Source organism: Mercenaria mercenaria, chromosome 9 (genome assembly GCF_021730395.1).
Source record: "Mercenaria mercenaria strain notata chromosome 9, MADL_Memer_1, whole genome shotgun sequence".
In the NCBI taxonomy this organism is placed as follows: Eukaryota; Metazoa; Mollusca; class Bivalvia; order Venerida; family Veneridae; genus Mercenaria; species Mercenaria mercenaria.
In genome coordinates this window covers 41,277,294-41,293,686 of record NC_069369.1, presented here as the reverse complement: position 1 = coordinate 41,293,686, position 16,393 = coordinate 41,277,294, and the positions used below count along the sequence as shown (strand labels likewise).

The following is a 16,393-nucleotide window of genomic DNA, read 5'->3' as shown; positions in this document are numbered from 1 at the left end:
AACATAATTATTAATTAGCACATGAGTTTTGCTCGCATTCCTTGACCCAATAAAAGTAGAGATTTCACCCTTGATTTGGTACAAAATAAGGATTTTCAACTGTATCTAAGTAACGTATTGATGGATCTTCATGAAATTTAACATTAAATGAAGTTCATTATTGGGCGATGGTGCACAAGCAATTTTGTCAGGATCACTTCATTTACAATAGTTATTGCCCTATAATTATTTTACTATCCATAATTTCACACATAACAAAGTAATCCTTGGATGGTTCTTCTTGACATTTTGCACAAATATATAACACTATAGGGCAGTGGTGCATACTAGTATGCATCTTTCATCAGGATCTCTTCTGTAACTGCAGAGTAAATGCTCTTTTATTGTTTTAAAATTCACAGATTTCCTCAAAAAATAAGTAACTCATTGATGGATCTTCATGAAACTTAATACAAACAAGGTCACTATAGGGCAGACCTTTTCCCACTTTATTTTGTAAAAAAATGAAACCAGCAAACTGTTGAACAGTCCTTTTGTACATGACTTGTGTATACCTTGAAATTAAATATCTTTCAAAATATAGTCCCCTCATCCAGAAAACGACTTGTTGGGTGTAGTTCACCCGCTTAGCTCAATAGGGAGAGCCTAGATCTACGGATCTTTGGGTCATAAGTCAATCCCTGGGCGGGGCATATTATGTTCTCCGTGACAATTTGATAAAAGACATTGTGTCTGAAAACATTCGTCCTCCACTTCTGATTCATGTGAGGAAGTTGGCAGTTACTTACGGAGAACAGGTTTGTTCTGGTACAGAATCCAGGTTAGGTTAACTGCCAGCTGTTACATAACTGAAATACTGTTGAAAATGGCGTTAAACCCAAAACAAACAAACCTGTTCGGTGTGGGATATAAATTCACTGAATTGGCTTGTATGAAACAGTGGAATCTTGGTTGGCTCGTACAAATTTCCAGGGGTCAAGTTTGAGCAAAATGAGTTAAAACTGTGTATGATTTTACCCATTACCATAGCAGCGTACAAGCTTTTAGCTCACCTAAGCATGAAAAATCTCTTTTAGGATTGTCAAAATTAATGTCCGTCATCTATTTTTCTGAAAAGTGAGCTGGGATCTTCATGGATGTTCCTTCAATGGCTGTTGTGTTTACTGCTGGTTCAGTGTTAACAGTGTCAAACCAAAAATTCATATTTGTGACATTCATTGAGATACTTTATGAATTTTTATTTTCAGACAATACATGAACAGAAAAGGTGGATTCAATCGACCATTGGACTTTATAGCTTGATACAGTATATAGGATCTCATGTGTTTAGTTGTCAGCAGAGATTTAAAATAGGAAAAACTGGCTGAATTTAAATGTGGAGGGAAAAGAGCGCTACATATTCTTCTTTTAAAAAAGAGGTAGCAGTGTGTGATTTTCAAGGAAGAAATTTAAATTGATAGAACAGTTGTCATTGGATCAAAATGAAAGGGGTGTGTTGGATTTACAAAAGAAAATGGACCCAAATTTTCAGAAATTTCAAAAGTGAATGACAACATTTAAAAGTAACTTGCTTTTAAAATATTGATGTCTTATCTAAAAAAAATGTTACGTTGGGTATCGGAAACTTAATATTTACATCAACAGATACAGGTACTTTCTACATTTTGCACACAGAAACACCAGGAATTGTACTTAGTCTTTGAAATGTGTTTAAATGGAGGCTTAAGGAGAACTCTGTCATTAAATTTCTTTTGCTTTTCAAGAAGTTATGTGTATGTCTGATGGTATCAGTTGTTTTGCATGTTGTAATTGACTCTTGCAATTTCTGAAAATTAGGGGCCATTTTCTTTCATAAAACCTATGTACATCTTTAAAGGTGGTTAATCAGATTTTGGTCAAGTAACGGAGATGTTCAAAACTTTAACATCCTATTAATTACACTTACTTGTGTTCACTGAAAGGACATACTTTTATTTTATTTACCTATCTCAATTGCCTAACCAAGATGAGGGTTTTATCATGATAAGTATGAATTTGCTAAACATACTTTGACTGAGGAAATATATACATATCAGGCTTATTGTGTAATATTTGTTAAATATTTTCCTGAACAACAGTCTTACCTAGCTAAAATTCATTAGAAATGCAAGTTTGAAATGTTGGTATTACCACCCTTTGCCTGTCTTGTTTTTGCAACAAAAATAGATTGGATATACATGTAGGTTAATTCAGAATCTATACACAGTTTTAAGATTTGCTGTTTGGTCCATATTGTTGAACCAATATTTATTAAATGCAAATGTAAAATTAGAACTTATTGAATATAAAAAGAAATACTCGGCTTTAAATTGTAATTAATTATTTATACTTTCGTATTAAAATGGGGTAATTACAATATTTATAAAAGTCATTGAAACAGACATTTCTAACTGGGATCTAACTCTACGGAAAGGAGTCTTTTTGTTCCTTAAATAAATCTCTAACCGAATATACAAAACATGAAACATAACTTAAAATTTTCCTTAAATGTGATTGACCACCTTTAAACTTAAGACATGTATAATGAATATATATATAATGGAAATATGATAACACCTGTAGTTACTGCTAGATCTCTTAGTAGAAAGGTTAAGTTATGATTATTTGGAATTGCCAAATTGGTTTAAATTACAGCATTAGATGTCACATCATCATTCCTACTGACATTTGCCGTCTGCAAGCAGCAACTGGTGTTTTAAACTGTATGCTCTGTTTCTTTTTTCCTAGTCTGCAGAAGATTCTGCTTCAGTTCATGAAATTACCATTATATGACACGTTTCAGGCAATAATATGTGGTATGTTAGTAAAAATATCCATTTTAAAGTACTATTTTTTGTCTCTTAACCATAGAGTTTGGTTTCATGTATTCATATCATTTCATCTTGACATGTTCCTGGTAAAACTGATCAGATATCAAGTAAAACAGATTAAATGATCACTTCAATCTGTGCTATGATATACTTTAACTTGATGTAAACAAAACTTGTTTCTATGGTTTAGTGAACAAGCTGGGTATTTGACTTTTCCAAAACATTATAAAGTAACAATTTGCACAAAACACAGCCTTTAGGGAGGCACTGCTTAAAGAAACACTGCCTGTTTTGTTTTTACATAAGATCATTTGTATGAAGTTATTTTTACCTTTCTTTGAACAACTTTCTGTGAGACAGTCGTGTGTCTTGTTGGTGGTATATTTTACCTGTACGAATGTATTTGATCGTGAGAAGTGTTGTCTGTAATTATATTGTCATACTGATAGAGTGTCCTGTCAATATTTTAAAAGAATAACTACTTTGTAAAATAATTGATCAATAAAAAATGTAAAATGGTTTGTTTCATGCTTTCTTCTTGACATTTTACAGGTCATCTACAAATTTTCACTGTAAAATATTTTATTTAACCCCACTTCAGAGAAATAGGGGCATATTGCTTTGCACATTTTGGTTGTGTTCGCCAAGATGTCAGTCTGTTGGTAGAGCAAATGATTTCCACTCAATAAGAACCACTTGACCCAGAACATTCAAACATGGTAACATGATTGGAATTAAGAAGTAGATTACCCCTCTTGTTCTCACGTGAATTGTTGTGATCGCTTGATGTCCGGCGTCTGTCGTCCGTCAACATTTAGCTTGTGTATGCGATAGAGGCTGTATTTTTCAACTGATCTTCATGAAATTTTGTCAGAATGATTACCTTGATGAAATCTAGGCCAAGTTCGAAAATGGGTTATCTAGGGTCAAAAACTAGGTCACTAGGTCAAATCAAAGAAAAACCTTGTGTATGCAATAGACGCTGTATTTTTCAATTGATCTTCATGCATTTTGGTCAGAATGATTACCTTGATGAAATCTAGGCCAAGTTCGAAAATGGGTCATCTGTAATCTACATATGAAATCTAGGCCAAATTCGAAAATGGGTCATCTGGGGTCAAAAACTAGGTCACTAGGTCAAATCAAAGAAAAACCTTGTGTATGCGATAGAGGCTGTATTTTTCAATTGGTATTCATGAATTTTGGTCAGAATGATTGCCTTGATTAAATCTAGGTCAAGTTTGAAAATGGGTCATCTGGGATAAAAACTAGGTCACTAGGTCAGATCAAAGAAAAACCTTGTGTATGCAATAGGGGCAGCATTTTATACCGGATCTTCATGAATATTGATCAGAATTTTTGTCTGGATAAAATCTAGGTCGAGTTTGAATATGGGCCATCTAGATCAAAAACTAGGTCACCCGGTCAAATAAAAGAAAAACCTTGTGTACGCAATTGGGGCTGCATTTTACACTGGATACTCTTAGAATTTAGTCAGAATGATTGCCTTGATGAAATCTAGGCCAAGTTCGAATGTGGGTCATCTATGTATAAAAACTAGGTCACTAGGTCAAATCAAAGAAAAACTTTGTTTATGCAATAGGGGCTGCATTTTGCACCGGATCTTCATGAAATTTAGTCAGAATGGTTGTCTGGATGAAATCTAGTTTGAGCTTGAATATGGGTCATCTAGGATCAAAAACTAGGTCACCCGGTCAAATTAAAGAAAAACCTTGTGTACGCAATAGGGGCTGTTTTTTACACTGGATATTCATAAAATTTAGTCAGAATTTTTGCCTTGATGAAATCTAGGTCAAGTTTGAATATGGGTCATCTGTGTCAAAAACTAGGTCACTAGGTCAAATCAAAGAAAAACCTTGTGTAGGCGATAGAGACTGTATTTTTCAACTGATCTTCATGAAATTTGGTCAGAGTGATAGCCTTGATGAAATCAAGGTCAAATTTGATTATGGGTCATCTGGGGTCAAAAACTAGGTCAAATTAAAGAAAATGTTTTGTATGCGATAGAGGCTGTATTTTTAGCTCACCTGTCACAAAGTGACAAGGTGAGCTTTTGTGATCCCGCAGCGTCCGTCGTCCGTCCGTCCGTCCGTGCATCCGTGCGTAAACTTTTGCTTGTGACCACTCTAGAGGTCACATTTTTTATGGGATCTTTATGAAAGTTGGTCAGAATGTTCATCTTGATGATATCTAGGTCAAGTTCGAAACTGGGTCACGTGCCATCAAAAACTAGGTCAGTAGGTCTAAAAATAGAAAAACCTTGTGACCTCTCTAGAGGCCATATATTTCACAAGATCTTCATGAAAATTGGTCAGAATGTTCACCTTGATGATATCTAGGTCAAGTTCGAAACTGGGTCAAGTGGGTCAAAAACTAGGTCAGTAGGTCTAAAAATAGAAAAACCTTGTGACCTCTCTAGAGGCCATATATTTAACAAGATCTTCATGAAAATTGGTCAGAACGTTTATCTTGATGATATCTAGGTCAAGTTCGAAACTGGGTCACGTGCCATCAAAAACTAGGTCAGTAGGTCAAATAATAGAAAAACCTTGTGACCTCTCTAGAGGCCATATTTTTCATGGGATCTGTATGAAAGTTGGTCTGAGTGTTCACCTTGATGATATCTAGGTCAAGTTTGAAACTGGGTCACGTGGGGTCAAAAACTAGGTCAGTAGGTCTAAAAATAGAAAAACCTTGTGACCTCTCTAGAGGCCATATATTTCATGAGATCTTCATGAAAATTGGTCAGAATGTTCATCTTGATGATATCTAGGTCAAGTTCGAAAGTGGGTTACGTGCCCTCAAAAACTAGGTCAGTAGGTCAAATAATAGAAAAACCTTGTGACCTCTCTAGAGGCCATATTTTTCATGGGATCTGTATGAAAGTTGGTCTGAATGTTCATCTTGATGATATCTAGGTCAAATTCGAAAGTGGGTCACGTGCCTTCAAAAACTAGGTCAGTAGGTCAAATAATAGAAAAACCTTGTGACCTCTCTAAAGGCCATATTTTTCATGGGATCTGTATGAAAATTGGTCTAAATGTTCATCTTGATGATATCTAGGTCACGTTTGAAACTGGGTCAACTGCGGTCAAAAACTAGGTCAGTAGGTCTAAAAATAGAAAAACCTTGTGACCTCTCTAGAGGCCATACTGTGAATGGATCTTCATGAAAATTGGTCAGAATGTTCACCTTGATGATATCTAGGTCAAGTTCGAAACTGGGTCACGTGCCTTAAAAAACTAGGTCAGTAGGTCAAATAATAAAAAAAACCTTGTGACCTCTCTAGAGGCCATACTTTTCATGGGATCTGTATGAAAGTTGGTCTGAATGTTCATCTTGATGATATCTAGATCAAGTTTGAAACTGGGTCAACTGCGGTAAAAAACTAGGTCAGTAGGTATAAAATTATTAAAATCTTTTGACCTCTCTAGAGGCCATATTTTTCAATGGATCTTCATGAAAATTGGTCAGAATGTTCATCTTGATGATATCTAGGTCAGTTTCGTAACCGGGTCACGTGTGGTCAAAACTAGGCCAGTAGGTATAAAAATAGAAAAACCTTGTGACCTCTCTAGAGGCCATATTTTTCATGAGATCTTCATGAAAATTAGTGAGAATGTTCACCTTGATGATATCTAGTTAAAGTTCAAAACAGGGTCACGTACCTTCGAAAACTAGGTCAATAGGTCAAACAATAGAAAAACCTTGTTACCTCTCTAGAGACCATATTTTTCAATGGATCTTCATGAAAATTGGTCAGAATTTTTATCTTGATAATACCTAGGTCAAGTTCAAAACTAGGTCACTATGTCAAATAAGAGAAAAAACGACGTCATACTCAAAACTGGGTCATGTGGGAAGAGGTGAGCGATTCAGGACCATCATGGTCCTCTTGTTTCAATTGAGGTTCATGAAATTTAGTCAGAATGATTACCTTTATGAAAATTTAGGTCAGTTTCGAATATTGGTCATCTGGGGTCAAAAACTAGGTCACATGGTCAAATTAAAGAAAAACCTTGTGTACGCAATAGGGGCTGCATTTTACACAGGATATTCATAAAAGTTAGTCAGAATGATTGCCTTGATGATATCTAGGTCATGTTTAAATATGGGTCATCTGGGATCAAAAACTAGGTCACTAGGTCAAATCAAAGAATAACCTTGTGTATGTGATAGAGGCTGTATTTTTCAACTGATCTTCTAGAAATTTGTTCAGAATAATTTCCTTGATGAAATCTAAGTCAACTTTGAATATAGGTCCTCTGGGGTCAAAAACAAGGTCACTAGGTCAAATCAAAGAAAAACCTTGTGTATGCAGTAGGGACTGCATTTTACACTGGATCTTCATGAAATTAAGTCAGAATGGCTGCCTTGATGAAATCTAGGTTAAGTTTTAATATGGGTAATCTGGGGTCAAAAACTAGGTCGCAAGGTCAAATCAAAGAAAAACCTTGTGTATGCAATATGGACTGCATTTTACTCTGGATCTTCATGAAATTTGATCACAATATTTGTCTTGAGCCTCTCAGTCAAGTTCGAATCTGGGTCATGTTGGGTCAAAAACTAGGTCATCCAGTCAAATCAAAGGAAAAGCTTAATAACACTTTAGAGGCAACATTTTATTACCATATCTTCATGAAATTTGGTCAAAATATTTATCTTGATGATCTTTGGCCCAATTTTGAATCTGGGTCATCTGGGGTCAAAAACTAGGTCACCTGTTAGAATTAAAGAAAAACCTTGTGTATGCAATAGGGGCTGCATTTTTCATTTTAAGTGCATGACACTGTCAGAATGTTTTTCTGCATGAAATCTTGGTTTAATTTATATCTGGGCCATGTGGGGTTAAAAACTAGGTCACCAGGCAAATCAAAGAATAAGCTTGTTTACATCCTAGGGGCCACATTTTTTTATTCTATCTTCATAAGACTTGGTCAGAATGTTTTTTATCATAAAGTCTTGGATCTGGGACTAATGTAGGTCAAATCAAAGGGAAAGCTTGTATACACTCTAGAGGCCACTTTTTGCTCCAATCTTCCCAAAACTTTGTCAGAATGTTTGTTTTTATGAAATCTTGGACAAGCACGAATCTGGATCATGTGGGATCAAAAACTAGGACAAATAAAAGAAAATGCTTGTTTACACTCAAAGAGACCACGTTTTTAGTCCAATCTTAATGAAAATTGGTCAGAATATTTGTCTCCATGAAATCACTAGGTAAAACATGTTTACACTGTTATGGTGTGTTACTCAGGTGAGCGACCTAGGGCCATCTCGACCCTCTTGTTTTTATTATGTATATACTGGAAACTTAAAAAAGTCTTGTATGAAACTGCTGGCCCAGATTTTAAAAACATTCACATAAATGGTCCTTGGGTGGTCCTCTACCAAAATGGTTCAATTTATTCTGATTCGTAAAAAATACGTGGCCACCAGAGGGTCTGGTAACTTTTCCTTATTATATATATAGTGGAAACTTAAAAACAAATCTTCTTGTATGAAACTGCTGGCATAATCACACAAATGGTCCTTGTGTGACCCTCTACCAAAGTGATACAAATTATTCTGTTTCTTCAAAAATCGTTGCGGTCAGGGGATGTGCCCATACACATTTAACCCTTTGTCATGTGTTTGCAGAATATATTTTGAATATTTGTTTTCTCAGAAACTATATTCCAAGTGATTGCAAAGTATTTGCACCAGACTTTCGCAAACAGTCTGCAAAACATATCACAGTGAAGCAAAGGGTTTGCAAATAAACACTTAGATAAATTACAGACTGCAAAGGTTTTGCAAACAGACAGCAAATTATCAGATCATATTTCCTAGACTGTTTAAAGGTTAAAGGCTTAAGCCTTTGATATTTGGTATGTAGAATGGCCTAGTGGATCTCTAACATGATTATTCAAATTATACCCCTGGGGTGAAGAGAGGCCCCACCCCGGGGCACATGAGTTATATAGGAAACTTTAAAAATTATCAGATTATATTTCCTAGACTGTTTAATTATAACTACCTGATGACCCCAAGTGATTAGGGGTCACCTTACTGTGACTTTGACCTATTGACCTACTTTCTTGTTTTTTTTAAAGATAAAGCCTTGAAATTTGGATGACATGCACAGTTTTGCACACTGATCTTAAAACTGACTTTCAATGACCATGAATGTGACCTACTGACCTACTATCTTAATATTTTAGCATCAGTTTGATATTTGAAAATCGTAGCTCATATTACTCAAGTGAGCAATCCAGGGTCATCATGAACCTCTTGTTTAAGATACAGCCTTGAAATTTGGGTGACATAAAATTGTACAGTAGTGCACACCAATCTCAAAACTGACTTTCAGTGACTATGAATATGACCTACTGACCTACTTTCTTTATATTTTAGCATCAGTTTGATATTTGATACATTAAGCTCATATTACTCAAGTAAGCCATCATGAACCTCTTGTATGTTAATATTAATTTTATTGAATTACATTCTTACAACACAGACATATCTGACATTTCCTTATTGAAAAATATGAAAGAATTTGGATTTGTGTGACAGCATTTTTAGGGTAGGTCATTATTTTTTTTCTCCTTCATTTTTGTACACATGTGAAACAGGACATAGTATGGGATTGCTGTCTAAGTTGAGCAGTTTTCATTGTTCACCAGACTTGGTCAGTGTTTATAGGCTTAAAAGCTCAACCAAATTTAATAACCATCTGGATTCACTATACCTTTCTCCGGAGTTATAGTCCAAAATAGAAAACCTAAAGAGTCCACTCTCATAATTAAGCAGTTCTAACTCAATATTCACTAAACTGGGTCACAATGATGATGGGCAAGTTAGATAACCAGCCAGTCCCTTGAGACTGTTGAGTTATGATCCTCGAATTAAATTGAGAAAACTGACAGTGTCCATTTAATAATTTAAATTAATTCTAATCCAATGTTTAATACCAAACTTAGAATGTTTGTAGGTATATTATCTAGGCCAAGTTCGATAATAAGGAGGATAGTCTTTGTTGCTCAAGAGTTCTGGCTCTTGAATTAGTTGAAATTTAGACAAGGCAGTCTAAAAGACAGCTATATCCCCGCCACTGTTACGGATACTGAAAGGGTTGATGGTATTGGGCGGAAGCATTGAGTTTGATAAGTATATTTTATAGTCCATGTATGAGGAAATCAATGAATTTGAAAATACTTCAAGGGGTTAAGGAGATACAGAGCAGACACAAAATGGAAGGCCCAAACCTTTGACCTTGAATTGTGACCTTGACCACGAGCCAACATGGCTGCATGACTCATGAGTCCTGCACATCGACTTGATGATGTGATCATTTGACCCAAGTCTCATGAAAATCCTTCAAGGGGTTTAGGAGATAGAGAGCCCAAACTGTTGAACTCGAGTTGTGACATTGAGCTTGAGTAAACACAGCTGACACATGAGTTCTGCACATCGTCTATATGAGGTGATCATTTGACTCCAGTATCATGAAAATCATTCAAGGGGTTTAGGAGATAGAGAGCGGAGGCGAAGGCTCAAACCTTTGAACTTGAGTTGTGACCTTGAACTTGAGCCAACATGGCTGACTCATGAGTTCTGCAGTCCGTTGGTTGACTCATGAGTTCTGCACATCGTCTAGATGATTTGATCATTTGACCATAGTTTCATGAAAATCCTTCAAGGGGTTTAGGAGATACAGAGCTCAATCTGTTGACCTTGCATTGTGACCTTGACCTTGAGTCAACACCACTGACATATAAGTTCTGCACATCGTCTTGATAAGGTGATCATTTGACTAAAGTTTCATGAAAATCCATCAAGGGGTTTAGGAAATAGAAGCAGACACAAAATGGAAGGCTCAAACCTTTGACATTGAGTTGTGACCTTAACCTTGAGCCAACATGGCTGACTAATGAGTTCTGCAGTCAGATACCCTCATATTGCCTCATTTCTGAAAGCAGTCTGCAGAATAAACACCCTACTTTCGTTTTCAAGTAAACAACTCGAAAACATGCGAATATTAGAATATGTAAAATTCATTCCATTAGTGGAATGAATTACGCGCATAAACCGGGGATCAAATGGGCATTATTTCACTAATGGAATGAATTTTACATAAAATAAGACACTTTTCATGCTAATATTCATGTTTTCGAGTTGTTTACTGCGGACCGCTTTCTGAAATTGAAAAAAATCAATAGCAGTGCCCGCCCATGTAGTAAATTTATTTACTAGTGTAATACCTACGTGAGATATACCATTATAGGCCTAACTAAACTAAAGGAACCAGCGTGGGAGCCATCTGGTCTAGTCGCGTAATGGCTGCCAGGTATTTGAACACTAATTTTTCACTTGGCTTGGCAACAGAGGTCTAAATTGAAGCTAGTTTCTGTTTAAATTTCATTGTGGATGTATTTTTGACATTTTGGTAGGAAAAATGGGAGAGCAGGTTGTATTTGGTGAAGTCAAGCTCAATTTTAGTATGAGTAGTAGTTCCAGGTCACAGCAGTGTGATTTTGATGTCTGTTTACACAAAGAGCTATAAAAATAATGAATATTTTATACTTCTTTGGTTTACAGTAAGCAAATGTGACCAGAGAAATCTCTCTTAGAAGATACATGACCCCTACTTTTCTCTTCATTTTATATTAGTTTTATTATAACTCTTTAAAATGGGGTAAGGATTTGTTCTCTGAAATGGGTCTAGCTATGTTTGGTAGCTCTTTAAAAAAGGTCAGTTTTATATAGAATATATAGGGAAAACTATTTAGCTTATTGTGACCTATAATGGGATAAAACCAAAACATATCCGATTGTCATATTTTTGCGGGAAATGCTCATAGTCGCGAAACGCTTACCATCAAATTGTGTTTGTGCCCAACATTTTAATGTTTGCATGCGAAGATATACGATATTAAGCAGCAGCATTTTAAAAATGAGTAACCAGAAGAATATTTTAAGTTTTTTCTCCCCGCAGCAAAAGCGATCTTCAGATAAATTCGAGGTAGGGTAATTTATAATGTCAAAGGGGTCCGGCACATGAGTGGATTGAGTTTAAGGTGTACTTCCGCAAATTGAAATTAGAAATTCATGTAAAAAATCAGAATCCTCGAAACAGCTTTCGAAATGCAAGGACACAAAACATATATGATAAAAGTTGAAAAGATATATCTGTAGGTTAACTTGTGAGCATGAAAGCTACGCTGAATCAGTTTTTATCCAGGTTTGAAGAACATGACCCTCCAAAGGTATTTTATATTGAAAGAAGAAGGAAAATTTACGGATATTTAACACTTTTCAGTGTACTTTAGTTTCACTGATATCCGTAGAAGTCTGCATAACTGATAATTTTACTTGTAAGCATGTTAGGCTAAAAAAAAAAAATATGTGTGGTTCAGGTAACCCGACCGACCCTATTTTTTCATCGCCGACCCTAACACTTTTTTATAGTTTTTTTGTGGTTTTTAACCTGGTACGAAAAATATTGAGTACGAAAATATACGAATCAATGCAAGCGTCCTGAATATGGATTTGAATTGTTCCTGAATATGGATTTATATGTAGTTAGCAATTAGTAATCAATAGTGCTTGACAACTGACTTGTATTTTGGAGAACTCTGTGCATCCGAGTGTTCGCATGGTACACAGTATCACACACCGACCATCCAGGGTCTTGGGCTGGAGCACTGAAGAGCTGATTTCCCCACACAAACAGTCAGTGCCCGAGCCTGGCCATTGGTCACATATATTAAGACCATGTTGCCAATTTTGATCAAACTTCACTGGAATATCCCTTTGAAAGTTCTTTTTGGTTTATTGGATAAAGCATTGAAATCCGTGCAGAACTCAACTGCAGATTAAGTAGCATTTTTGTATGAGGCCTGTTTGCCTGGACAAGGATTTGAACCTTGGTTTTAATCCAGAGAACGGATTATGTCTTAACCACTAGACCATCCTGGCACCATGTAGTAGCCTATTTATAACAGAATGCCACTTAGAATTGCATATATTGTTGAGATGCTTTCCATGTGCATATCTCACAGAGTTGTGACCAACAATGTCTGTACCAACTGGCGTCGAAGGGGAAAAAAAAAAAAAAAAAAAAAGCCTACCTACCTACCCTATTTTTTTTACCAATGTTACCTGAACCACACATATTTTTTTTTTTTAGCCTTAGCTTTCTATTATAAGCTTAAAATTTATATGTCGCGGGGCTCGTGTTTCCATGGTAATGCATTTTCTTTCATTTTTAAACAAGTATGTATAAAAAACGGGGTTTTCGACGGCTTCAGTACAATTTTGTTAATGACCAACATGGAATATTTGGATAATATTATTAGCAAAATACCAAGCACTTTACATGGTACCCTATTTTTCTTAAACAAAGAATGATGTTTAAAATAGCTTATATCTTGCTCTTTGTCGTAATTTCTTATAAAAATATTGAATAAAAGTATTTTTCTTGTCAATGTAGCTTTAAAACATATTACATTCACACTGACCAGATCTACCAATGATAAGGTATTCTAGCCCATACTTACATCACTGATTTCCAGATGGCAATAATTTAGATAAGTTCATGTAAGGTCAGGCAGAATTCATCTTAGATAGTGTATGAGGCACATTTGTATTTGTTTCTCATACATGTATATTTATACAGGGTTCTCGGGAACGCTTAATTCTGCATATTTGTACGCATACTTTTCGGAAAATGATGCCAAAATATTCCAACCACGAGTCCTAAGGACGCGTAAAAATTGTCGGACGCATAGCTTACTGAGTACACAAAATAACTGTTGGACAATTAAAGGCGGAGTTTCAGTGGCTGCTTGGCGCTCTCGACCAATTAGAAATCATTGTTTTCCAATAATCGCAGGGTAGATTGGGGTAGTACTGTTTATTACGTAATAGATTTAATCAACACGCGACAACACGCCTTTGATTGTGGTAAGTGTGTTGGTCAATTAATGTACACAACACGCGGCTTACTTATGCTTCTTGCATTCGCCGCAAATTTAGATAATTGGATTAAATGAATACTGAAGAAGGTCAGTGTAACTGAACTAATTGTGATGTTTTTCGTAGCCGTTCCCGAATTATGATTTATAAATAAATATCGCTTTGTTTCCACATTTTAATTGACCGAAAGATGTCGACGTTTGAAATGTTTTTTGTAATGCATCCATTCAATGTCATGGATAAAATTTTGGGTATTATATCAACCAAATCACAAAGTTTGAACATTCTAATGTGATTATGTCGCAGTTAGCATCAGAAAAACTCGCGTGTTGAATCTACATATTGAAAGTGAAACTGAAAGTAGCCCTGGTAATGCTTACACGCCGGTTTAAATAAGCAATTGGTATGATCAAAGATGTATAAAATTATACATTTGTTTATTTGTAGCTGATTGGTATGACGTTTTAGAAGTATGTTGCAAAAATGCATATGTAGCCTAGTTTATGTCATTGATGAAGAGATCTGATAATGAATTGTTTATTATTTTATTTCACTTGAATAAATTAGACTTTGTTTTGAAATGTTATTCCTTCATCTTTTTACATGAATGGAATTTTATAAGGTAACAGTTGTTAATTAGTTGTTTCTTGGGAGCAATAAACAAGATAAACTGAAATTAAAAAGTGAAAATAAAAGTAGGCCTGTTATGACATTTAGATTTACAGCAGTCTGAGAAAAAATCTCTGTAAAGAAGTTTTAAGATGAGTATCCACCCAAGGTCCCTTCCTCCCAATATCTTTAAATTATACAACTTTTCTGAGACCAGTCTGAAAGGTGCAGCTACTGTTTCATCACTTTGTAATCAACATGACTATTCATCACATTGAAGACCATTCTCTGTAAGTTATATAAACTACAACCTTCTTCAGAAGGCTACGACTTAATGTAACCACCGGCAAAAATATAGGACTCCAATTTTTCATACTGGGACTCCAACTTTTTCCAGGAAGGGAGTCCCAGACTCCTACTTTGAAAATCCTAGCGAGAACCCTGTTTATAGATTGGCATTTGCTTTGTTAAAACTGCCAACATTAAATCACCCCTATTGCATGTACGCACGCACGTTTTGAATGTACAATATACAGACTAAAGGTTAGGGTTAGGTTTAACATAGGTTTAATAGAGTACATTCAATGCCTGCGTACGCTCAATGCGGGAGATTTAATACCGACCTAAAATCTACCAAAACCCGCAACCACCAGACGTCTCAAGGCTTTGATTTTAACCAAACTTGCACACAACTTGTATCAACATAAGATCTCGGTTCCTTTCTTGAACTGGCCAGATTCCATTATGGGTTCCAGAGTTATGGCCCCTGAAAGGGCCAGAATTAGCCATTTTGACCTTGTCTGCACAATAGCAGCTTCATTTATGATTTTATTTTAACCAAACTAGCACACAACTTGTATCACCATAAGATCAGGGTTCCTTTCTTGAACTGGCCAGATTCCCTTATGGGTTCCAGAGTGATAGCCGCTGAAAGGGCCAGAATTAGCTATTTTGACCTTGTCTGCACAATAGCAGCTTCATTATACCCCCACAAAACGAAGTTTGGGCGGGGTATATAGGAGTGAGCTTGGCGGTTGGTCGGTTGTTCCGTTGGTTTTTGTGGGTTCCAGATGATAACTCATGAAAGGCTTGACCGATACGAATAATTTTTTGTACACAGGTGTGACATCAGAAAATACAGGTCAAGTTCGAATTTTGGGTCAATAGGTCAAAGGTCAAGGTCACAGTGACCCTGAACAGTTAAACAGTTTCCGGATGATAACTTGAGAATGCTTGGGCCTATGATCATATATTTTGGTACGCAGGTGTAACATCATGAAATACAGGTCAAATTCAACTTTGGGGTCTGTAGGTCAAAGGTCAAGGTCACAGTGACTCGGAACAGTTAAATGGTTTCCGGATGATAACTTGAGAACACTTGGGCCTAGGATCATAATTTTTTGTACACAGATGAAACATATGAAATACAGGTCAAGTTCGACTTTGAGGTCTGTAGGTCAAAGGTCAAGGTCATAGTGACTCGGAACAGTTAAACGGTTTCCAGATGATAACTTGAGAATGCTTTGGTCTAGGATCTTAAATTTTTATACACTGGTGTAACATGATTAAATACAGGTCTTGTTTCGACTTTGAGGTTAGTAGATCAAAGGTCAAGGTCACAATAACACGAAACAGTTAAACGGTTTCCGGGTGGTAACTTGAGAACGTTTGGGCCTAGGATCATGAAAATTGATAGCGAGGTTGGTTATGACCAGCAGATGTACAGTAGACTTCATTTATGGTTTGATTTGATACAAACTTCCTAACTATCTTCAACAACAATAAATCTTGGATTCCATGACGAATCTGTCAGATCCAGTCGTAGGTTCCAGAGTTATTTTATATCTGATTACCTCCCCCGATTGTAATCAAAATGGATTTATATCAGTAAGTACTTATAGTTATAGGACTTATTTGAAATTTCATAATTGTCATTAGTTGGACTGAGGCAA

At 35.9% G+C, this 16,393-nt stretch overlaps 2 protein-coding genes across 3 annotated transcripts in view; both read left to right on the top strand.

The window, feature by feature from the left end:
* Positions 1-3,370, top strand: part of LOC123546985 (U4/U6.U5 small nuclear ribonucleoprotein 27 kDa protein-like) — a 47,846-nt gene extending 44,476 nt beyond the window's left edge. The window contains exon 7 of the mRNA XM_045333696.2: positions 1,248-3,370. Coding sequence (XP_045189631.1) covers positions 1,248-1,302 — 55 coding nt within the window. The 3' untranslated portion in view covers positions 1,303-3,370. The remainder of the gene's footprint in view (positions 1-1,247) is intronic.
* An 8,344-nt stretch (positions 3,371-11,714) lies between these two features.
* The window catches only part of LOC123546984 (uracil-DNA glycosylase-like), a 55,549-nt gene continuing 50,870 nt past the window's right edge, over positions 11,715-16,393 (top strand). Inside the window, exon 1 of one of the 2 annotated variants that reach the window (XM_045333695.2) lies at positions 11,715-11,877. In XM_045333695.2, coding sequence (XP_045189630.2) covers positions 11,770-11,877 — 108 coding nt within the window. In that variant the 5' untranslated portion in view covers positions 11,715-11,769. Of the gene's footprint in view, positions 11,878-11,987; positions 12,122-16,393 lie in introns of those variants that run through there. The other variant, XM_053551305.1, reaches the window with a different exon arrangement.